This window comes from Copadichromis virginalis, linkage group LG2 (genome assembly GCF_057382275.1).
Source record: "Copadichromis virginalis isolate Kocher_CV1m ecotype Utaka linkage group LG2, C_Virginalis_male_GT1.1, whole genome shotgun sequence".
In the NCBI taxonomy this organism is placed as follows: Eukaryota; Metazoa; Chordata; class Actinopteri; order Cichliformes; family Cichlidae; genus Copadichromis; species Copadichromis virginalis.
The window spans coordinates 31,273,246-31,296,787 of NC_140619.1; the positions used below are offsets into that span (position 1 = coordinate 31,273,246).

Genomic DNA, 23,542 nt, shown 5'->3' on the forward strand with positions numbered 1-23,542 from the left:
GCCTGTTTAAATGGCCCAGTTATTATAATATTTTCTTTCATTTAACCTCGCTTATTATTATCAACGGAAATAAAATAAATACTTTGTTAAAATGGCACTTTATTTACCCTTTGTTCTTTTTGGCAGTCATATTCATCCATATTATGATATTATTTAACAAATACTTCAACCATTAAAGGGTTTGTTGATGATTTTGCAACTTTTTTCAATGAAGTTTCTCTAATGTAATCAATAAGCCATATATTTCTGTGTTTTTGTAGCAGTAAGAAAGGAATCAAAATAGACCCTTTAAATAGAAAAGTTGTTAAAAGAGAGCTTGGGGCGGTCGTGGCTCAAGCGTTAGGAGTTCGCCTTGTAATCGGAAGGTTGCCGGTTCCAGCCCCGGCTCGGACAGTCTCGGTCGTTGTGTCCTTGGGCAAGACCCGTAGCCTCCTGGTGGTGGTCAGAGGGCCTGGTGGCGCCAGTGTCCGGCAGCCTCCCCTCTGTCAGTGCGCCCCAGGGTGGCTGTGGCTACAACGTAGCTTGCCATCACCAGTGTGTGAATGGGTGGATGACTGGATATGTAAAGCGCTTTGGGGTCCTTAGGGACTATTAAAAACGCTATATAAATACAGGCCATTTACCATTTTTACCATTTAACCTCACTTCCAGACTATCCGTAATCATTTAGACTGTTCTACTTTTTTGTCCATGTAACGTTCATGCTGTTTTATGTCATTTATTGAAGTGCTAATATTCAGTGTTGTAGTTTTTATTTATTTTTATTTTAAATAATGAATTGAGATGGTAAGAAAATTAAAGTTAAGTTAGATTTGGTAACATTGTCATCTCATACTGAAGACACTTTGTTTGAACAGGCCCTGAAGATTGTTTGAGAATCTAATGCTCCTTTTTCTTTCGAGCTCTTCTCTAATTATTCTTCACTTTGTCAATCAAATATTTCTGGAATATAAAAATATTTAAGCTTCCACAAGATACATTTCCGTGAATGAACTCTGAGTGCCGCTGTTGATGCGTCACTGAGTTTGTGTCAGACCCTTAATACAGCGGTCCTCCCTTTTATATTCACTCAGTGTTATAATACTAAGCGAGACGCTGCTCTGTTCCGTCACGGATTCAAGTGTAGAATCTCTCCGGGAGTCTCCTTGCTGAAAATACATAAATGTGTGGAGTTTTTAGATTAATAACATCACTTCGAAGTTAAAAAACAATCGCTGTGTCTGCACTGTTGGATTTATGATGGCCTCCATGTGGATAATGGCTGACAGAGGCCGACGGCAAGCGCTGGTGTTGATTCTTTGTCTCATCGAGCTGAGCGCAGTGGCTGGTCAGGCTCGGTATTCCATCCCGGAGGAGCAGGCCGAAGGATCGTTTGTCGGAAACATTGCGAGAGATTTAGGCTTGGATGTTGCGAGGCTGATTTCAGGTAAAGCTCGTATTATTACAAAAGGAGGCCGACAGTATGTGGATTTAAACAAAGACAAAGGCATCCTTGTTATTAAAGAGAGAATCGACCGGGAGGAACTGTGTGGAAAGACGACGCCCTGTAGCTTCAGCTTCGAGGTGATTTTAGAAAATCCTATCCAGCTTTATCGTGTGACAGTGGAGGTGACAGATATAAATGATAACAGTCCGTTGTTCCCAAAAGACGAAATCAACTTAAATATTGTTGAAAACGCTGCATTAGGGACTCGGTTTTCTCTGCTGAGTGCAGATGACTCCGATGTTGGCGTTAATGACATTCAAAAATACACACTTAAACCCTCTGATCATTTTAAGCTAGAAGTGCAAAACCAGCCGGATGGAGGCAGGTTTGTTGAAATGGTTTTACAAAACCCGTTAGACCGAGAGAAAGAGGAGACTCACAGTCTCGTGCTGATTGCTTCAGATGGCGGGGAGCCACGGAGATCAGGGACAGTGCATATACATATTACTGTGCTGGATGCTAATGATAATTCGCCAGTGTGCAGCCAGGCTGTTTATAAAGCAGATATCAAAGAGAATTCTCCCGAAGGAACCGTGATAACCACTGTGAGTGCAAATGACCCGGATAAGGGCCACTACGGAGAGGTAACATACTCTATCCCTCCCGTTGCAAAAGAGACGAAACAGCTTTTTGAAGTAAATGTTCAAACTGGAGAGATTAAAGTCGCAGGTAAACTCGACTTTGAAAAATCTAAGACTTATCAACTGAACGTGCAGGCTAGTGACCATGGAGGTTATTCTGATACATGTAAAGTTATCATTCAAATAACTGACGAAAATGACAACGTCCCTACAATACAGCTCATGTCATTTTCGAACTCGATATCTGAGGATTCTCCTCCAGGTACAACGATAGCTGTTCTTAACGTGGATGACGAAGATTTTGATGGCAACGGTGCTGTCAAGTGCTCCATTAACTCTGACGTACCTTTTAAAATCGAGTCTTCACTAACGGGATACTACACCATAGTAACTGAAGACTATTTAGACAGAGAGAGTATCCCTGAGTATAATCTCACCATAACTGTGTCTGATCAGGGTTCCCCGCCTCTGTCAAGCAGTAAGAACATCAACGTAAAAGTATCTGATGTCAATGACAGTCCACCCAAATTTGATCATTCAGAATACGCTAAAAATGTCGCAGAGAACAACTCTCCTGGACTTTCTGTGTTTACCGTGAGTGCTAATGATGCAGACTGGGGCCAAAATGCCAGAGTTTCTTACTTTTTGCAGGAGAGGGACATTAATGGGCTGGCTGTGTCTTCGCTGGTTTCAGTAAATTCAGATACCGGTGTTATTCATGCAGTGAGATCGTTTGATTACGAGCAGATCAAGTGGTTTGAATTTAATGTAACTGCACGCGATGCTGGATCCCCTCCTCTGAGTTCAGTGGCGACAGTTAAAATAATAGTTCAGGACCAGAACGACAACCCCCCTCAGGTTCTGTACCCAGTCCAGACTGGTGGCTCTCTGGTGGCTGAAATGGTTCCTCGTTCAGCAGAAGTGGGCTATCTGGTGACTAAAGTGGTGGCTGTTGATGTGGACTCTGGACAGAATGCCTGGCTCTCCTATAAACTGCAGAAAGCCACAGACAGGGCGCTGTTTGAAGTGGGCTTACAGAATGGAGAAATCAGAACTATCCGCCAAGTCACTGATAAAGATGCTGTCAAACAAAGACTGACTGTTATAGTGGAGGACAACGGACAGCCTTCTCGTTCAGCTACAGTCATTGTTAACGTGGCGGTGGCGGACAGCTTCCCTGAAGTTCTGTCGGAGTTCACTGAGTTGACCCACGACAAGGAGTACAATGACAACCTGACTTTTTACTTGGTCCTGGCTCTGGCTGTAGTTTCCTTCCTCTTCATCACGTGTTTAGTGGTTATTATATCAGTCAAAATCTACAGGTGGAGACAGTCTCGCATCCTGTATCACTCCAACCTGCCTGTCATTCCATATTATCCACCACGTTACTCAGACACTTTGGGAACAGGGACTCTGCCACATGTGTACAATTACGAGGTGTGCAGGACGACTGACTCCAGAAAGAGTGACTGTAAGTTCGACAGAACTGGTAGTCAGAACGTGCTGATAATAGACCCCAGTTCTACAGGAACGATGCAGCGGATACAGAGTGAAAAAAGCATCCTGGATGAACCAGACTCTCCTCTAGAGGTCAGTTTATTGATCCATTGATTTTATTAACGTTCAGTCAATTATATTGGAATAGTTTAATACTCTTTAGTTTGTTTTCTAATCAGTTTGACTTCAGTTACATAAGTCACTTTAAAAGTTGATTTCCTTAAAGTATGTACGTTGTTTCTTTAAGTTTTATTCATTTTGCTTGCGGCTACAAACCACTCTCAAGATGTCTACTGTAATCAGAGTATATGTTTGAGTTTATTTCTTTTACAGAAGAGTGCTGCACTACTCTTTTCCTGTTTCTCACATGAAGTATTTAAGCATCATCTGTTGTTTTCATTTTAGTGTTAATTCACTCCTGAATTGTTACTTCCATACAAGTTTATTTCTCCTTCCTTGTTCACATCACTTGTTATTTTTACTTTGGACTCTAAGGGCCGCTGTTGGTCTTTACAGCACATTTAAAGCTTTACACCCTCTGTACTCTTCTAAATATACAGTAGAAGAGCAAGACAGTCGCTTATTTTCGACACTGATTTTAGGCGGATACATTCGGTCTCAAACTGTGGATTACAACTGCATAGAGAGAAGGACGATATCGACAGTTTAAAAGCCTTTTGTCGACATTCTTCTACGTGGACTTGGATTAATTGATTGAGAAATATGCATTCTTTCAGGATCGCTCGCACGGTTAAATGGCAAGTACGGGCCTTCATCCTTGTTGTTCTCATCGACGCGACAATTTGCCAAATCCGCTACTCTGTTCCAGAGGAAATGAGGAAGGGCTCGTTTGTGGGAAATGTGGCTGAAGATTTAGGTATCGACGCTAAAAGACTGAAATCAGGCGGTGCCCGAATTGTTATCAGTGACAGCAGTGAGTATATTAGGCTGGATGTAGACAAAGGAAATCTGGTCGTGGGAGAGAGAATAGATAGAGAGCAGCTTTGTGGACAGACATCGCCCTGCAGCTTGAATTTGGAAATGATTATGACAAATCCAATTCAACTGCATAGCGTTGTTGTGGAAGTACTGGATGTTAATGATAATGCCCCTGCGTTTCAGGAGAAGGAAATGCATTTAGAAATCCTGGAATCAGCTCTTCCAGGAACCGAAATATTGCAAGTGAGTGCAACAGACCCCGATGTTGGCATTAACGCTCTACACGGCTATACAATACACCCCAAAACACATTTTAATATAAAGGTCTCATCTAGCCCAAATGGTCATAAATATGCACAGCTTTATCTTTCTGAACCTTTAGATAGAGAGAAAGAAGGAAAGCTGCTCCTCACACTAACTGCTGTGGACGGAGGTGAACCACAGCGTTCAGGCACCTTAAAAATACACGTAACTGTGCGAGATACAAACGACAATGCTCCCGTATTCATGCAATCAATTTTCAAGGCTTCTGTTAAAGAAAATGTCCCAAGAGGAACGTTAGTAGTGAGATTTAGCGCAACAGATGCAGATGAAGGGATAAATGGCCATGTTACTTATCATTTTAATCGAATGTCCGGTAATGTTGCCGAACTATTTCATCTGGACGAAAATACCGGCGATTTAACAGTAACTGGTATAATTGATTATGAAGAGAATAAATTATATGAGATTGGGGTACAGGCAAAAGATCAAGGTGGACAGAGCACATCAACAAATGTGATAATTGAGGTTATAGACGTCAATGACAATCCTCCTTTAATAACATTAACCTCGTTTTCTAATGCTATTGCTGAGGATTCACCTAGTGGGACTACCGTGGCTATCATAAACGTCAAAGATCTGGATTCAGGCAAAAATGGAAAAGTAGACTGCTCAGTAAACAGCAATATTCCGTTCGCAATTCATTCATCTCTAAAAAATTATTATACTCTGGTCACAAACGGTGTGCTCGACAGGGAGCGTAATCCTGTTTATAATATAACTTTCTCGGCAGTGGATGAAGGGAGCCCACCCCTCTCAACAAACAAGACAATAACACTTAGAATAGCAGACGTAAATGATAATGCCCCGATATTTGAACAGAGTTATTATGAAGCGTCTGTTATGGAGAATAACTCACCGGGATTGTCTGTGTTTTCCGTTAAAGCACGCGATTCCGACTCAGGACAGAACGCACGTGTGTCTTACCTGCTTATTGATACCGAGTTAAATGGTAGTCCTATATCTACTTACATATCAGTAAACGCAGAAAGCGGAGTTATACAGGCACTACGATCATTTGACTATGAACAAATTAAAACTATACACATTTATGTAAAAGGACAGGATGGTGGTTCCCCTCCTTTAAGCAGCAATACCACAGTTAGAATAAATATTGAAGACCAGAACGACAACCCTCCTCAGGTTCTGTACCCAGTCCAGACTGGTGGCTCTCTGGTGGCTGAAATGGTGCCTCGTTCAGCAGATGTGGGCTATCTGGTGACGAAAGTGGTGGCTGTTGATGTGGACTCTGGACAGAATGCCTGGCTCTCCTATAAACTGCAGAAAGCCACAGACAGGGCGCTGTTTGAAGTGGGCTTACAGAATGGAGAAATCAGAACTATCCGCCAAGTCACTGATAAAGATGCTGTCAAACAAAGACTGACTGTTATAGTGGAGGACAACGGGCAGCCCTCTCGTTCAGCTACAGTCATTGTTAACGTGGCGGTGGCGGACAGCTTCCCTGAAGTGCTATCCGAGTTCACTGATTTGACACACGACAAGGAGTACAATAACAACCTGACTTTTTACTTGGTCTTGGCTCTGGCTGTAGTTTCCTTCCTCTTCATCACGTGTTTAGTGGTTATTATATCAGTCAAAATCTACAGGTGGAGACAGTCTCGCATCCTGTATCACTCCAACCTGCCTGTCATTCCATATTATCCACCACGTTACTCAGACACTTTGGGGACAGGGACTCTGCCACATGTGTACAATTACGAGGTGTGCAGGACGACTGACTCCAGAAAGAGTGACTGTAAGTTCGGCAGAGCTGGTAGTCAGAACGTGCTGATAATGGACCCCAGTTCTACAGGAACGATGCAGCGGATACAGAGTGAAAAGAGCATCCTGGATGAACCAGACTCTCCTCTAGAGGTGAGGACTTTGACATAATTAAGTTTATGCCTACATTCTTTAGAGGTTTATTCTACGTTATACCACATTTCATCGCTCACATTTCTGGTAACCCATGGTGCGTTTTCAGAACCACAACTCTTGGACAGCTCAACTGCTTGAAGGTTCACACTCCCCTTTTAACGTGCTGCTTAATTCACTTTGAAAAGGGGAGCAAGATCTATTGTTTTAATTTAAGTAGTTATTGTTATATTTTAAAACAACTGTCTCACTGGTATTTCTGCATAAGACTTTATTGCATTGTAGTTAAAAGACAGATGTGTGATTTCTGCTTTACATTTTTTAATCAGCAAAGTGCTTTGAAAGCACTTTTTTCCTTTTCGTGTTCGTGATATTCGTGTATTTGGACAGTAAGGGACGCTGTTGGTCAGAGAAACTAGTATTCAGCGCTGATTTGGTGGAGGCAGAGGCTTCCTTTTTCCCGTTTGCTGAGGATCGAAAATAAACGGTGGGCTTCGCATTCAGAGCTGCAGTCACAAATCCGTTAAGAGCAAGGACTTAAAAATCAAAGGATACTGGATATAACAGCCTTTGTTCTTTGTGGATCGTTTACAAAAGGATTTTGTGCAATTTTCGTTTTTTGTGTGTGCAATGGCGTTTAAAAACTCGCCTCGGTCGTGTGTAAAATGGCGTTTGAATTTCAGGTCAGTATGGCCCTTTCTGCTGTTTCTGGGCTGTCTCAGTCACATCGTGTTTGGACAAATCAGGTATACAATCCCAGAGGAGCTGAAAAGGGGCTCTCTTATTGGAAATGTAGCTCAAGATCTCGGTCTGGATGTGCAAAGGCTTCGTTCTGGCCGTGCCCGTATTGTGACCAGACAAAGCATCCAGTTCACGGAGCTGAAAACAGACAAAGGCATTTTAGTCGTGAACGAGAGGATAGACCGAGAGCAGCTTTGTGGAGACGTAACACCATGTAGCTTCAGCTTTGAGGTTATTTTAGAAAATCCCATGGATCTGCACCGAGTAACAGTAGAGATAACTGACATAAACGACAACTCTCCGACATTTAGGAAGGAAGAAATGAAATTTGAAATTAGCGAGTCTGCGACAATGGGATCGCGATTTTTATTGGCCAGCGCCGAGGACGCAGATGTGGGCAGTAATGGTCTACAAAAATACATATTAAACACAAATGACATGTTTGATCTGAAACAACACTCAAGTCCAGATGGTAGAAAATATGCTGAGATGGTGTTACAAAAACCGTTAGATAGAGAAAGTGAGCCAAAAATATCACTGAAGCTCATCGCTATAGACGGTGGAACTCCGCATAGATCTGGTACTGTAAATATAGATATTACAGTGCTGGATGCTAATGATAACCCTCCAGTGTTCAACCAGTCTCTCTACAGGGCTGCCGTTTTGGAAAATTCATTAAGAGGTACCTACATCACGACAGTGAATGCAAGCGATGCAGACATCGGGTCAAACGGTCTTGTTACATATAGATTTTCAAACATGAAAGAACAGCTGGCTGACATATTTCATTTAGATGAAGCTATGGGAACTATAACACTCGCAGGGCACCTAGATTATGAAAAAGAAAAGAAACACGAAATTATGATTGAAGCTACGGACCAAGGAGGTCTAACAGATTCGAGCAAAGTTCTAATTGAGATTATAGACGTCAATGATAACGCACCAGTTATAAATGTGATGTCATTCTCCAGTCCTGTGCCGGAAGATTCTCCCTCTGGCACCACAGTCGCAATAATAAACGTAATAGATGCAGACTCAGAACAAAATGGTCAAATTAGCTGCGCAACAGACAGCGCTCTCCCGTTTAAAGTGAAATCCACAATAACTAATTACTATGCATTAATAACAGTGTCAGCTTTTGACAGGGAACTTGAACCTGAGTATAACATAACTGTAAGGGCGAGTGACTCAGGAACGCCATCCTTGTCAAGCACAACAGTTTTACGACTGAGAATTTCTGATGTTAATGACAATGCGCCATTATTTGATAAAAACAGCTACCTTGCTTACATTACAGAAAACAATTCCCCGGGAATGTCCATATTTTCGGTCAGCGCACGAGACAGTGACTGGAATCAAAACGCTAGAATATCATATTTTCTCGAAGAAACCCAGATCAGTGGCAATCCAACCTCTTCTTATGTGTCCATTAATGCCGAAACTGGAACTATTCACGCAGTTCGCTCATTTGATTATGAACAACTTAAAGAGCTTACGTTTTTGGTCAGAGCACAGGATGGAGGCTCTCCTCCACTCAGCAGCAATGCGAGTGTAAAAATAATTATCCAGGACCAGAACGACAACCCTCCTCAGGTTCTGTACCCAGTCCAGACTGGTGGCTCTCTGGTGGCTGAAATGGTGCCTCGTTCAGCAGATGTGGGCTATCTGGTGACTAAGGTGGTGGCTGTTGATGTGGACTCTGGACAGAATGCCTGGCTCTCCTATAAACTGCAGAAAGCCACAGACAGGGCGCTGTTTGAAGTGGGCTTACAGAATGGAGAAATCAGAACTATCCGCCAAGTCACTGATAAAGATGCTGTCAAGCAAAGACTGACTGTTATAGTGGAGGACAACGGACAGCCCTCTCGTTCAGCTACAGTCATTGTTAACGTGGCGGTGGCGGACAGCTTCCCTGAAGTGCTGTCGGAGTTCACTGAGTTGACCCACGACAAGGAGTACAATGACAACCTGACTTTTTACTTAGTCTTGGCTCTGGCTGTAGTTTCCTTCCTCTTCATCACGTGTTTAGTGGTTATTATATCAGTCAAAATCTACAGGTGGAGACAGTCTCGCATCCTGTATCACTCCAACCTGCCTGTCATTCCATATTATCCACCACGTTACTCAGACACTTTGGGGACAGGGACTCTTCCACATATGTACAATTACGAGGTGTGCAGGACGACTGACTCCAGAAAAAGTGACTGTAAGTTCGACAGAGCTGGTAGTCAGAACGTGCTGATAATGGACCCCAGTTCTACAGGAACGATGCGGCGGATACAGAGTGAAAAGAGCATCCTGGATGAACCAGACTCTCCTCTAGAGGTTAGTTTTTCCTTTTCAGCGCTTTAGCTTAGTGGCACAGTAAGTTTTCGTTTTCAGCACCATGGACAGTACACTTACTTTCCCTCAGTTGACATAGTTTTTGCATTCACGTGAAGAACTTTAAAAATGATTATCCTATCTATATTCTCAAACAATATCGTGATGTTATATTTTCTATTAACATATTATCAGTATTTTGATTATAATTATTACACTGCCAAGCGAAGTGGGATACACAAATTATGCCGATGTTTTTCCACATTTTAAATGTACTAAATATTATTCATAAATATTTACAGTTTCCTCCTGTTTTTGTTCTTTTGAGGTTTGTCTACTAAATATACCGGCTTTTCCTTGTAATCACTGCTCTTCTTTAACCTTTGTATTTATTTCACTATCTCTTTAAAGTGTTTAGAAGTTTAGAGCTAATTAAAGCTTATTCTTCTAAAGTTGTTATATATCGCCTTTGGTCTCATTTGATATACAGTATGTGTCTTTATGCTACATCTGGTGCTATATATTTCTTCTGTTAATATTATTTGCAACTAATCTATAGTTGAGTTGTTCTGTTCCCGCAGTATGTTGCATAGTTGTTTTTTATGCATTTGCAGTGTATTCGCTTCTCTACTCGGTTTGGACTCTAAGGGACGCTGTTGATCAGGAAAACGCTGTGGTGTTGTTACAGACAGCCGAGAGAAAGAGGAGAGGTCTAAAACCAATCTTTATTCAGAGAGACGTTGGAGAGAGTCGCAGTGAATCTGCCTGTTTAATAGCAATCCAACCGTTTTAACAGTTAAAGGCGCATCGCCATTGAACTGGGATCCAATTTGCTTTTTTTATGTGTGACCGACTGATCTCAAGTCGTGTTTTGGATTTATTTTAGTAGCAACATGGGGATACAGCAGCAGCCATTCCGAAAACGGCTGATGTGTGAAACAACGACATGGCTTCTCTTCATCTTTGTCTTCATGATTTCCACCATCAGAGGCCAAATCCGTTATTCAGTACCAGAGGAGATGAAGGAAGGTTCTCTTATCGGTAATGTAGCACAAGACCTCGGTTTAGATCTGAGAAGGCTCCGTTCTGGCCGGGCCCGGATCGTGAGCGGAGAATCCAGTCAGTACACAGAGCTGAAGGCAGACAAAGGGATTCTAGTCGTGAAGGAGAGAATTGACCGAGAAGAGCTTTGCGGAGACGTAATGCCATGCAGTTTAAGCTTTGAAATTATTTTAGAAAATCCCATTGAACTGCACAGAGTGACAGTAGAAATATTAGACATAAACGACCATGCACCGACGTTCAAAAGTAACGTGATTAAACTAGAAATTAGTGAATCTGCTACAGTGGGTTCTCATTTTGATTTAGAAAGCGCATATGACCCCGATTCAGGAATTCACAGCTTGCAAAATTATGTTTTGTCCCCTGATAATAATTTTGTCTTAAAGCAGCTCTCTAACGCCGACGGAGTTAGATTCGCTGTAATGATTTTACAGAAGCCTTTAGACAGAGAGTTGAACCCACACCTCTCCTTAAAGCTGATTGCAGTAGACGGAGGAACTCCACGGCGATCTGGTACAGTGAACATAGAGATCACTGTTCTTGATGCCAACGATAATCCTCCTGTTTTTAATCAATCGCTATATAAAGCTACTGTAGCAGAAAATGCGCCAATAGGCACCTATATAACTACAGTGAATGCTTCAGATGCAGACAGTGGTTCAAATGGCTTGGTTTCCTACACGTTTTCTAACGTAAAGGGGAAATCCGCGGAAAAATTTGAAATTGATAGTTCCTCCGGAAAAATTACTGTTGTTGATAACATTGATTTTGAAAAAGACAAGAAGTATGAAATAAGAGTGATCGCCAAAGACCAGGGAGGACTGAGTGATGCAACCAAAGTTGTCGTTGAGGTCCTGGACATAAATGATAATGCGCCTCTTATAAGTATAATGTCATTTTCGAGCATCATTTCAGAGGATGTTTCTCCGGGTACAACTATAGCTGTTTTTAATGTTAAAGATGCAGACTCAGAAAGAAATGGTCATATAACGTGCTCAATAGATTCTAATCTCCCATTTAAAATCCAGTCTTCTTTGACCGATTATTACAATTTGCTCTCAGATGTAGCTTTTGATCGAGAAACAAAACCTGAATACAATATAACAATAACTGCAACCGATTCAGGGTCACCACCCCTTTCTACACAAACAAATTTGCATCTAAAAATTTCTGATGTGAATGATAATGCGCCGCTCTTTACCAAACCTAAATATTCGGCCTATGTCGTTGAAAATAACGTCCCGGGGGGGTCAATATTCACAGTCAGCGCACGAGATCATGATTGGAATCAAAACGCGAGAATCTCATATTTTATAGACGATGCTGAAGTCAGTGGAAGCTCAGTTTCTTCTTTTGTGTCAATAAATTCTGAAACTGGAGTGATACACGCAGTACGCTCGTTTGATTATGAACAAATTAAACAACTTAAATTCAAAGTCAAAGCGCAGGATGGAGGCTCTCCTCCACTCAGCAGCAATGCGTCTGTAATAATATTTATCCAGGACCAGAACGACAACCATCCTCAGGTTCTGTACCCAGTCCAGTCTGGTGGCTCTCTGGTGGCTGAAATGGTGCCTCGTTCAGCAGATGTGGGCTATCTGGTGACTAAAGTGGTGGCTGTTGATGTGGACTCTGGACAGAATGCCTGGCTCTCCTATAAACTGCTGAAAGCCACAGACAGGGCGCTGTTTGAAGTGGGCTTACAGAATGGAGAAATCAGAACTATCCGCCAAGTCACTGATAAAGATGCTGTCAAGCAAAGACTGACTGTTATAGTGGAGGACAACGGGCAGCCCTCTCGTTCAGCTACAGTCATTGTTAACGTGGCGGTGGCGGACAGCTTCCCTGAGGTGCTGTCGGAGTTCACTGAGTTGACACATGACAAGGAGTACAATGACAACCTGACTTTTTACTTAGTCTTGGCTCTGGCTGTAGTTTCCTTCCTCTTCATCACGTGTTTAGTGGTTATTATATCAGTCAAAATCTACAGGTGGAGACAGTCTCGCATCCTGTATCACTCCAACCTGCCTGTCATTCCATATTATCCACCACGTTACTCAGACACTTTGGGGACAGGGACTCTGCCACATGTGTACAATTACGAGGTGTGCAGGACGACTGACTCCAGAAAGAGTGACTGTAAGTTCGGCAGAGCTGGTAGTCAGAACGTGCTGATAATGGACCCCAGTTCTACAGGAACGATGCAGCGGATACAGAGTGAAAAGAGCATCCTGGATGAACCAGACTCTCCTCTAGAGGTGAGGTCCTGAAATACTGACCATAACCTGTGTCTGTGTATTTTAATGGATTCAATTGCGTCATGGTAATTCATCAGATGTTTTCAGAAACATAAGTCGTTGACAGCTCCTTTAATTAAAAGTTAATCGTCCCATTTGAAGTGCTGCTTAATTCGTTATGGGGTAGATGTACATGGAATGTATTGCAATGCACCTGCTGCACTTAGTCCTGCATTTTATAGTCAAATCCTTGTTGCACTTTTTGCATTATAACAGTCTAAAGATTTTTGTGTATTCTTTTTTTCCGTTGATACTTTGTGTGAATCACAATAATAAGCCATTTACTTAATATTTACATAATTTTTGCTATGGACTTTAGAATGAACACTTGAAAACAATAATGTTTTAAACTAATAATTGCTCATGTGGATTTAAGTTTTAAATGTTAAACATGCTTTTTTTGTTGTCTTTCCGTTTTGTGCCAGTAAGTACCACAGAAAGCAAAATTCAGCGCACTTTGTTGGTGTTTTGCTTTATTGTCTCTCGTCCTGTTTTGATCTGTTTCAATAGCTGGCTTGCTCTCGTTTCTGTCTGGATATAAAGCAGGAAATCAAAATACCCAAATTTTTCTTCTGCAACACAAATAAGACATTTCACTGTCTTATGGACCAAGTTATTTCTTTCTAGTGTTCACATATCTAACCAAATATAGTAATCAATCGCATGAAACATGAGCCAAAAAAGAATGTCTGTGTATAATAGTTTATGTAGTTCCGTGCATCCGACTCACGGGGACGCTGATGACCAGTGTGCTGAGATTTTAGTGCATATTACAGCAGTACCTTCCCACCACCTCGTTATGTCACAGAGGAAGGAGAACATATCAGAAAGGCACAGTTTGGATGAAGATTTTATCAAAGTCGGAGACACCAGGAATCTATTCAGCATTCATTGGAGTTTTTATTGTTTCTATTTGCTGAAGTTTGTGTCTAAAATCTTTTTTTTGTTTGTTTTTTGTTTTTTTGGATAACGGATTCCACATTTCTTTGTTTGGAAGGGAAACTGACTGAACAATGACACGGCAAGTCGGATTAATGTTATTTTTCTCGATTCTTTCTCTCTGCATGGTTTTTGGCCAGGTCAGCTACTCAATTCCTGAGGAAATGGCGAAAGGATCTTTGGTCGGTAACATAGCACAAGATTTAGGTTTAAATGTGAAACGACTTAAATCAGGAAGAGCTCGTATATATACAGGAGAAGGTACAGAACACGTCGAGCTCGATAAAGAAAAGGGAGTCCTTCTAATAAAAGAGCGAATAGACAGAGAAGCGCTCTGTGGGCAGACGACGCCCTGCGCTCTTGATTTTCAAATAATTTTGGAGAATCCTATGCAATTTTATAGCATCACTGTTGAGATCACTGACGTTAATGACAATTCTCCAGTTTTTAAAAACAGCAAAATGAAATTTGATGTAAGCGAGATGGCTCAAATTGGGTCGAAATTTGTTTTAGAAAAAGCTATTGATGATGACGTGGGCACTAACGGGCTTCAGGGCTATTCGCTTAGTCAAAGTGACATATTCATTCTAAATCCTTATCGGATCGGTAGCAGTAGAAATGTTGAAATGGTTTTAAAGAAGGCTCTCGATCGAGAAAAGCAGGACCGTGTGTCTTTAGTGTTGTCTGCTTTAGATGGTGGTAATCCGCAGCTTTCCGGAACCATTGAAATTATTGTGACCGTTCTGGATGCAAATGACAATGCGCCTGTTTGTTCTCAAGTAGAATATAAGACAAATGTAAAGGAGGATTCGTCTAAAGGGACTATTCTCACGACCGTGACCGCATCTGATGCCGATGAAGGTCTACATGGGCAGGTGCGATACTCAATTTCTAATGCTCCAAAGGGAGCACTAGAGTTATTCAATATAGACGAAAAAAGTGGGATGTTTACATTAGTGGGAGAACTAGATTACGAAAAATTTCGCCATTTTGAAATAGATGTGCAAGCGTCAGATGAAGGCGGTAACGCTGATGTGTGTAAAGTTCTGATTGAGGTGCTGGACACAAACGATAACCCACCAGCAATTAATATTATGTCAGCGTCTTCCACTGTAGCTGAGGATGTTAAACCGGGCACTGTTCTGACGATGATGAACGTCCAAGATCCAGATTCAAATGAAAATGGCAAAGTCCGATGCTTTTTGGATGACTATGATCACTTTAAAATTATATCAACATCAAATAATTTCTTTACATTAATAACAGACAGTGATTTAGACAGGGAGACAAAGTCTGCGTATAACATCACTGTGACCTGCTCTGATGAGGGAGTGCCCTCCCTCTCCAAGAGTGTCACTCTCACCTTACAGATCTCAGACGTTAATGATAACGCACCTGTCTTTGAGAGAAGCTCATATGAGGCCTACATTGTAGAAAACAACACACCAGGTCTCTCTATATTCACAGTCAAAGCCACAGACGCTGACTGGAACCAGAATGCCCGTGTTTCTTATATGCTGGAGGACTCCTCCGTTAACGGAGTGCCAGTCTCCTCGTATGTGTCTGTTAGTGCAGATAGTGGAGTCATCCATGCAGTGCGCTCTTTTGACTACGAGCAGATCAAAGATTTCCACTTCCGCGTAAAAGCGCAGGATGGAGGCTCTCCTCCACTCAGCAGCAACGTGACCGTGAAAATAATGATCCAGGACCAGAACGACAACCCCCCTCAGGTTCTGTACCCAGTCCAGACTGGTGGATCTCTGGTGGCTGAAATGGTGCCTCGTTCAGCAGATGTGGGCTATCTGGTGACTAAAGTGGTGGCTGTTGATGTGGACTCTGGACAGAATGCCTGGCTCTCCTATAAACTGCAGAAAGCCACAGACAGGGCGCTGTTTGAAGTGGGCTTACAGAATGGAGAAATCAGAACTATCCGCCAAGTCACTGATAAAGATGCTGTCAAACAAAGACTGACTGTTATAGTGGAGGACAACGGACAGCCCTCTCGTTCAGCTACAGTCGTTGTTAACGTGGCGGTGGCGGACAGCTTCCCTGAAGTGCTGTCGGAGTTCACTGAGTTGACACATGGCAAGGAGTACAATGACAACCTGACTTTTTACTTGGTCTTGGCTCTGACTGTAGTTTCCTTCCTCTTCATCACGTGTTTAGTGGTTATTATATCAGTCAAAATCTACAGGTGGAGACAGTCTCGCATCCTGTATCACTCCAACCTGCCTGTCATTCCGTATTATCCACCACGTTACTCAGACACTTTGGGCACAGGGACTCTTCCCCATGTGTACAATTACGAGGTGTGCAGGACGACTGACTCCAGAAAGAGTGACTGTAAGTTCGGCAGAGCTGGTAGTCAGAACGTGCTGATAATGGACCCCAGTTCTACAGGAACGATGCAGCGGATACAGAGTGAAAAGAGCATCCTGGATGAACCAGACTCTCCGATAGAGGTTAGATGGCTTTAATATATTTTAAGTGTGTGTAAGATGTTTTAAATTCACTAAAAAAATCTCTTTGCTGATAATGACATTTTAGATCTCAAAGGTAGCTGCTATGTTGGATGTGTTAATATACGTTTCAGTTTATGTCACATGTTATCACTGCCTTCGTGCTTAACTTCACAACAAAAAAGAACAACCCTAACAGGTCTTATAAATGACTTTTTTTAAGGCATCTGATGGTAGTCAGTGTGCTTCAGATATCGAGTTCTTTAACTTCAGAACAACGGATAGCAACATTAGTAGTACTGCTTCCTATAGCCTCATTTCCATATGTTAAAAATTCGGTGCGGTGTCCATACTTTAAATACCAGAGTATTTTATCGTCTTCAGTTCCTATTTCTTTATTTGTTCACAATTATCAGTATTTCAGAAAACGCATTAGTTCCCTTCTCATTTTCCTCGTTCAGACAGTTGGCTGACTTGTTTTTTTCAACACTCTATTTTGATAGCTTTAATAACTCAATATCATAGTCTGTGTTACTGCCTGTTTTTCCTAATATACTGTTATTGTGATACTCGAAATTAAACACAATAAATTCTCGATTGTTCTTTTTTCAAGTCCAAATGACAGTGTTAAAGATTCTGTAGGCTGATATTACTGAATTTGCACACATTTGACAGTAAGTTGTCCTGCGGATGAATTTTAGATGATATTCTGCAGTTTTATAGTGCGGACTCTTAGGGCCGCTGTTGACCAGAGTGTTGAGGACTGAGACCATGTTTGTAGCAGCACCGCCCATGTAACATCGACATTATAAAGAGGGAACACGACGCACAAAGATCGAGCGATTCTGATCAAGGAGGATAAATACTGAAGAAAGATTTTTATTTTGGAGAGATTTGCTTTCGCTGACCGGAATATACACTTAGGTTTTGACTTTGGAATACATATCTTCTGTTGTGTGGAATATAGGTTGTGAATCCACGTTGGAGTGCGAAATCTGAAAGAACAATGAAACGGCAGGTACTGCTGTTTGTCTCTCTCCTTTCCCTCGGCCCAGTCTTTGGGCAGGTCAGTTACTCGATTCCGGAGGAAATGGCAAGAGGCTCTTTAGTTGGAAATATAGCACAGGATTTAGGTTTAGAAATTAAACGTTTAATATCAGGAAAAGCCAAGATCTATAGCAGAAATAGCGACCAATTCATCGAGCTGAACAGAGAAAGAGGAGTCCTCCTCATCAAGGAGAGAATAGACAGAGAGGCGCTGTGCACAGAGAAAGCGCTTTGTGCTTTGGATTTTCAGATACTTTTGGAGAATCCGATGGAATTTTATACGGTTACAGTCCAGATCATAGATATTAATGATAATGCACCAACCTTTGAAAAAAGCGAAATGAATTTCAAAATTAGCGAATCAGCCGCAACAGGAGCAAAATTCGACCTGGAACGGGCTGTGGATCTGGATGTTGGTATTAATGATCTCCAGAAATACGAACTAAAACCAACTGAAAATTTTGGTCTAAAACTGCACAGTAACCCTGATGGACACAAAAACGTTGAGATGGTACTGCTGAAACCTTTAGACAGAGAGAAACAAGAGCAGATCTCTCTCGTGTTAACAGCTGTAGATGGAGGAGAGCCACAGATGTCTGGAACAATGCAGATTCTCATTACAGTTTTAGACGTTAATGATAATGCGCCGGTTTTTACACAGAAAACATACAAAGCTACAGTCACTGAGAATTCACCTAAAGAAACAGTTGTTGCTACTGTTACAGCGTCAGACGCTGATCAAGGCTCTAACAGTAAAATAACATATTCAATCACAAATACGTTAGACAATGTCCGGAAAATGTTTTATGTAAATGAGGAAAACGGGCAAGTTTCATTAATTGAAACCATTGACTTTGAAAAGTCAAAACGTTTTCAAATAAATCTCCGTGCTAATGACGATGGAGGACTAACAGACTCATGTAAGCTGATTGTTGATGTTCTCGATGTAAACGACAATAAACCTGAAATCAACATAATGTCCAAATCAACTGTGATTTCAGAGGACGCTAAACTCAATATGGTCGTTACGATGATTAATACTGAGGATTTAGATTCCGGAGACAACGGGAACGTGAAATGCTTTATCAGCGACAATGTACCATTCATTTTAAAATTGACAAGAAATAATTTCTTTAATTTAATAACAGACAGTGATTTAGACAGAGAGAGATCCTCTGAGTATAACATCACTGTAACCTGCTCTGATGAGGGAGTGCCCTCCCTCTCCAGCAGCGTCACTCTCACCTTACAGATCTCAGACGTTAATGATAACGCACCTGTCTTTGAGAGAAGCTCATATGAGGCCTACATTGTAGAAAACAACACGCCAGGTCTCTCTATATTTACAGTCAAAGCCTCAGACGCTGACTGGAACCAGAATGCCCGTGTTTCTTACATACTGGAGGACTCCTCCGTCAACGGAGTGCCAGTCTCCTCATATGTGTCCGTTAGTACTGATAGTGGAGTCATCCATGCAGTGCGCTCTTTTGACTACGAGCAGATCAAAGATTTCCACTTCCGCTTAAAAGCGCAGGATGGAGGCTCTCCTCCACTCAGCAGCAACGTGACCGTGAAAATAATGATCCAGGACCAGAACGACAACCCCCCTCAGGTTCTGTACCCAGTCCAGACTGGTGGCTCTCTGGTGGCTGAAATGGTGCCTCGTTCAGCAGATGTGGGCTATCTGGTGACTAAAGTGGTGGCTGTTGATGTGGACTCTGGACAGAATGCCTGGCTCTCCTATAAACTGCAGAAAGCCACAGACAGGGCGCTGTTTGAAGTGGGCTTACAGAATGGAGAAATCAGAACTATCCGCCAAGTCACTGATAAAGATGCTGTCAAACAAAGACTGACTGTTATAGTGGAGGACAACGGGCAGCCCTCTCGTTCAGCTACAGTCATTGTTAACGTGGCAGTGGCGGACAGCTTCCCTGAAGTGCTGTCGGAGTTCACTGAGTTGACACACGACAAGGAGTACAATGACAACCTGACTTTTTACTTAGTCTTGGCTCTGGCTGTAGTTTCCTTCCTCTTCATCACGTGTTTAGTGGTTATTATATCAGTCAAAATCTACAGGTGGAGACAGTCTCGCATCCTGTATCACTCCAACCTGCCTGTCATTCCATATTATCCACCACGTTACTCAGACACTTTGGGCACAGGGACTCTGCCACATGTGTACAATTACGAGGTGTGCAGGACGACTGACTCCAGAAAGAGTGACTGTAAGTTCGGCAGAGCTGGTAGTCAGAACGTGCTGATAATGGACCCCAGTTCTACAGGAACGATGCAGCGGATACAGAGTGAAAAGAGCATCCTGGATGAACCAGACTCTCCTCTAGAGGTTAGTCTTCCATAAACCACAATATTATAGTAATCAATATTCATGTATTAAATATGAACCTCTGTGGGGGGCTTTTTAATGTTCATTGGTGAGGGTTCGCCAACTCTTAAAAGCCCAGGTTTCGTGTATTTTGTTTTTAGTTTTCTATGTTTTACCTCTCCGTGCCTATATAATATTATGTATATAATACAAAAATCAGTCATGAGCAAGGAGGGGGGGTGAGCTTTTTCCTGTTTTCTGGTGGGAGCTGTCCATATTCAGCACTACGAACAGCTCCTCTTTCCGCACTGAAAAAAATGGATTGGATTTACTTATTTTAGTAGTGGACATTGGTTGCACACCGATGTTTTGCTCTGGCAGCAACTTAAACAATTGAGTTAAATTAACAGTTCACTTTAAAACATGACTCAATTGTTTTAAAAACACCCAAGATGCTTACATAAAACGTGTCTCCTTTTTTCAGTGCATTAATTACAATGACACATCAGGGCAGTTCATGGCATATAAAAGGGCGTTGACGCAATGTAGTTCAACAATTTGAAGCAGCTGAGTTTATCACCTTACTGTATTTTTTTTTCTTTTAAACGAAATTATTATTATTATCTTTATTATTGTTGTTGTTCTTGTTGTTGTTGTTGTTATGAAAGAAGCAAGCGTTGATCATTTAAAGAAATGTAATCATTTTAAAATAGAACCCACTTGTTCTCATTTTCAGTCCTTCATAATATTCTGTAGTTCAGGAAGATGAACTGTTAGGGCCGCTGTTGACCATCCTTTGTTATATAGGAAAAGAAATCAGCAGTGCCATCCCCATCCTTTACAATACAGAACGAGAGAAAGACACAATGAGCAGTACAGGACACGAAGATCAGCGTATTAAGCGTCAGTTTGGACTGGAGCTGTTATTTTAAAGTTGCAATTTTCGATTTGAAAAGTGGCTACATACAACATGATGATATAAACAGGATTACTTTTCAAGTGGAATCCATTTTTACGGCAATATTACACGGCTTATTTTACTGCAACATGGCGGTTAGAACAATGCAACGGCAAGTGCTGCTTTTCACCTTGTTTTTCTGTTTCTGCTCAGTGACTGGGCAGGTCAGTTACTCCATTCCAGAGGAAATGTCGAAAGGCTCTTTTGTGGGTGATATTGCACACGATTTTGGTTTGGATGTAAAAAGGCTGAAATCAGGGAAAGCTCGGATTTATACCGGAGACAGCGCAGAGTACATCGAGTTGAACAGAGAAAGAGGAGTCCTCCTCGTCAAAGACAGAATAGACAGAGAGCTAATCTGTGCGCAGACGGCGCCTTGTGCTTTACACTTCCAGGTTATTTTAGAGAATCCGATGGAATTTTATAGCATTACCGTGGAAGTGACAGATGTTAATGACAACGCCCCAATTTTCAAAAGAGGTGAGATGAAATTCAAAATAAGTGAATCAGTTAATACAGGAACTGTGTTTATGCTCGAACAAGCAATAGATCTCGATGTGGGTGTAAACGGCCTTCAAAGTTATCTGTTAAAGCCCACTGATAACTTCGTTTTGAAGGTGCAGAATCAAGCGGATGGAAGTAAGCTGGTAGAAATGGTTTTGCAGAAACCTTTAGATCGAGAAAAACAGGATCATTTGTCGCTTGTTTTGACTGCAGTAGACGGCGGTGAACCGCAGCTCTCCGGGGCAGTTCAGATCAACGTAAATGTGCTTGATAGTAATGATAATGCTCCAGTTTTTCCTCAAAAAATATACAAGTCAACCTTAAAAGAAAATTCGCCCGAAGGAACTGTTCTGATTACAGTTAGTGCTTCTGATTTAGACGACGGATCCAATGGAAAGATATCATATACAATATTAAACTCCGTGGACGATGCTTCGGAAAAATTTGACGTGAACCGAGAAACTGGTGAAATTACACTGGTTGGAAACACCGACTTTGAAAAGAAGCGACAATATCAAATACATGTTCAAGCCAGTGATGAAGGAGGATTGGCCGATACCAGTAAACTTGTTGTAGAAATACTTGATACAAATGATAATGTACCTGCTATAAATGTCATGTCAAAGTCTAACATAATAGCAGAAGACATTACACCTGGCACTGTTGTGACAATCATAAATATCCAAGATCCAGACTCAGGCGAAAATGGAAATGTTCAATGTAATATTAACAAGAATATTCCATTTTTAGTTTCTTCCACATCAAATAACTTTTTCAGTATAGTAACAGACAGTGATTTAGACAGAGAGAGAGCCTCTGAGTACAACATCACTGTAACCTGCTCTGATGAGGGAGTGCCCTCCCTCTCCAGCAGCGTCACTCTCACCTTACAGATCTCAGACGTTAATGATAACGCACCTGTCTTTGAGAGGAGCTCATATGAGGCCTACATTATAGAAAACAACACACCAGGTCTCTCTATATTTACAGTCAAAGCCTCAGACGCTGACTGGAACCAGAATGCCCGTGTTTCTTATATACTGGAGGACTCCTCCGTTAACGGAGTGCCAGTCTCCTCATATGTGTCCGTTAGTGCTGATAGTGGAGTCATCCATGCAGTGCGCTCTTTTGATTACGAGCAGATCAAAGATTTCCACTTCCGCGTAAAAGCGCAGGATGGAGGCTCTCCTCCACTCAGCAGCAACGTGACCGTGAAAATAATGATCCAGGACCAGAACGACAACCCCCCTCAGGTTCTGTACCCAGTCCAGACTGGTGGCTCTCTGGTGGCTGAAATGGTGCCTCGTTCAGCAGATGTGGGCTATCTGGTGACTAAAGTGGTGGCTGTTGATGTGGACTCTGGACAGAATGCCTGGCTCTCCTATAAACTGCAGAAAGCCACAGACAGGGCGCTGTTTGAAGTGGGCTTACAGAATGGAGAAATCAGAACTATCCGTCAAGTCACTGATAAAGATGCTGTCAAACAAAGACTGACTGTTATAGTGGAGGACAACGGACAGCCCTCTCGTTCAGCTACAGTCGTTGTCAACGTGGCGGTGGCGGACAGCTTCCCTGAGGTTCTGTCGGAGTTCACTGAGTTGACGCACGACAAGGAGTACAATGACAACCTGACTTTTTACTTAGTCTTGGCTCTGGCTATAGTTTCCTTCCTCTTCATCACGTGTTTAGTGGTTATTATATCAGTCAAAATCTACAGGTGGAGACAGTCTCGCATCCTGTATCACTCCAACCTGCCTGTCATTCCATATTATCCACCACGTTACTCAGACACTTTGGGCACAGGGACTCTGCCACATGTGTACAATTACGAGGTGTGCAGGACGACTGACTCCAGAAAGAGTGACTGTAAGTTCGGCAGAGCTGGTAGTCAGAATGTGCTGATAATGGACCCCAGTTCTACAGGAACAATGCAGCGGATACAGAGTGAAAAGAGCATCCTGGATGAACCAGACTCTCCGATAGAGGTTAGACCACTTTAACATGGTGTCAGTGTATTTATTACATTTTAAATAATGCTGAAATCTGTTTGTTTTGAGAGAAGTTTTCCATTGTGGGACTAGAGTCTTATATTGAATTTGTTGGTAAATATCTTGTGTTTTACTTAATCTTTACTTAACATAAAATAAAAATAAATAAATACAATTTTATTTTTATAGCACCTTTCAAAACA

The 23,542-nt window shown here is 41.9% G+C and overlaps 7 protein-coding genes across 31 annotated transcripts in view; all 7 read left to right on the forward strand.

The window, feature by feature from the left end:
• Positions 1-23,542, forward strand: part of LOC146717672 (protocadherin gamma-C5-like) — a 295,905-nt gene that overhangs the window by 155,498 nt on the left and 116,865 nt on the right. The window contains exon 1 of one of the 25 annotated variants that reach the window (XM_085479418.1): positions 20,872-23,336. The exons of the other annotated variants lie outside the window; for them this stretch is intronic. Coding sequence (XP_085335544.1) covers positions 20,937-23,336 — 2,400 coding nt within the window. The 5' untranslated portion in view covers positions 20,872-20,936. Of the gene's footprint in view, positions 1-20,871; positions 23,337-23,542 lie in introns of those variants that run through there. 25 annotated transcript variants of the gene reach the window in all.
• On the forward strand, positions 544-3,695 carry LOC146717682 (protocadherin beta-16-like). The gene has a single exon (XM_085478921.1). The coding sequence runs from the start codon at positions 1,237-1,239 to the stop codon at positions 3,676-3,678; it is 2,442 nt and encodes an 813-aa protein (XP_085335047.1). The 5' UTR covers positions 544-1,236; the 3' UTR covers positions 3,679-3,695.
• On the forward strand, positions 4,288-6,832 carry LOC146717683 (protocadherin gamma-A7-like). The gene is made up of 3 exons (XM_085478935.1): positions 4,288-4,641; positions 5,300-5,301; positions 5,931-6,832. Exons 1-3 carry the CDS (start codon positions 4,288-4,290, stop codon positions 6,715-6,717), a joined length of 1,143 nt encoding a protein of 380 aa, XP_085335061.1. The 3' UTR covers positions 6,718-6,832.
• Positions 7,104-10,223, forward strand: LOC146717684 (protocadherin gamma-A7-like). Its single transcript, XM_085466278.1, has 2 exons — positions 7,104-7,709; positions 8,997-10,223. Exons 1-2 carry the CDS (start codon positions 7,330-7,332, stop codon positions 9,790-9,792), a joined length of 1,176 nt encoding a protein of 391 aa, XP_085322404.1. The 5' UTR covers positions 7,104-7,329; the 3' UTR covers positions 9,793-10,223.
• Positions 10,402-13,094, forward strand: LOC146717685 (protocadherin gamma-A6-like). The gene is made up of 2 exons (XM_085434473.1): positions 10,402-11,026; positions 12,314-13,094. Exons 1-2 carry the CDS (start codon positions 10,656-10,658, stop codon positions 13,092-13,094), a joined length of 1,152 nt encoding a protein of 383 aa, XP_085290599.1. The 5' UTR covers positions 10,402-10,655.
• LOC146717686 (protocadherin gamma-A2-like) lies at positions 13,730-16,548 on the forward strand. The gene has a single exon (XM_085466290.1). It carries the CDS (start codon positions 14,135-14,137, stop codon positions 16,535-16,537), a length of 2,403 nt encoding a protein of 800 aa, XP_085322416.1. The 5' UTR covers positions 13,730-14,134; the 3' UTR covers positions 16,538-16,548.
• LOC146717687 (protocadherin beta-16-like) lies at positions 17,129-19,925 on the forward strand. Its single transcript, XM_085434485.1, has one exon. The coding sequence runs from the start codon at positions 17,526-17,528 to the stop codon at positions 19,923-19,925; it is 2,400 nt and encodes a 799-aa protein (XP_085290611.1). The 5' UTR covers positions 17,129-17,525.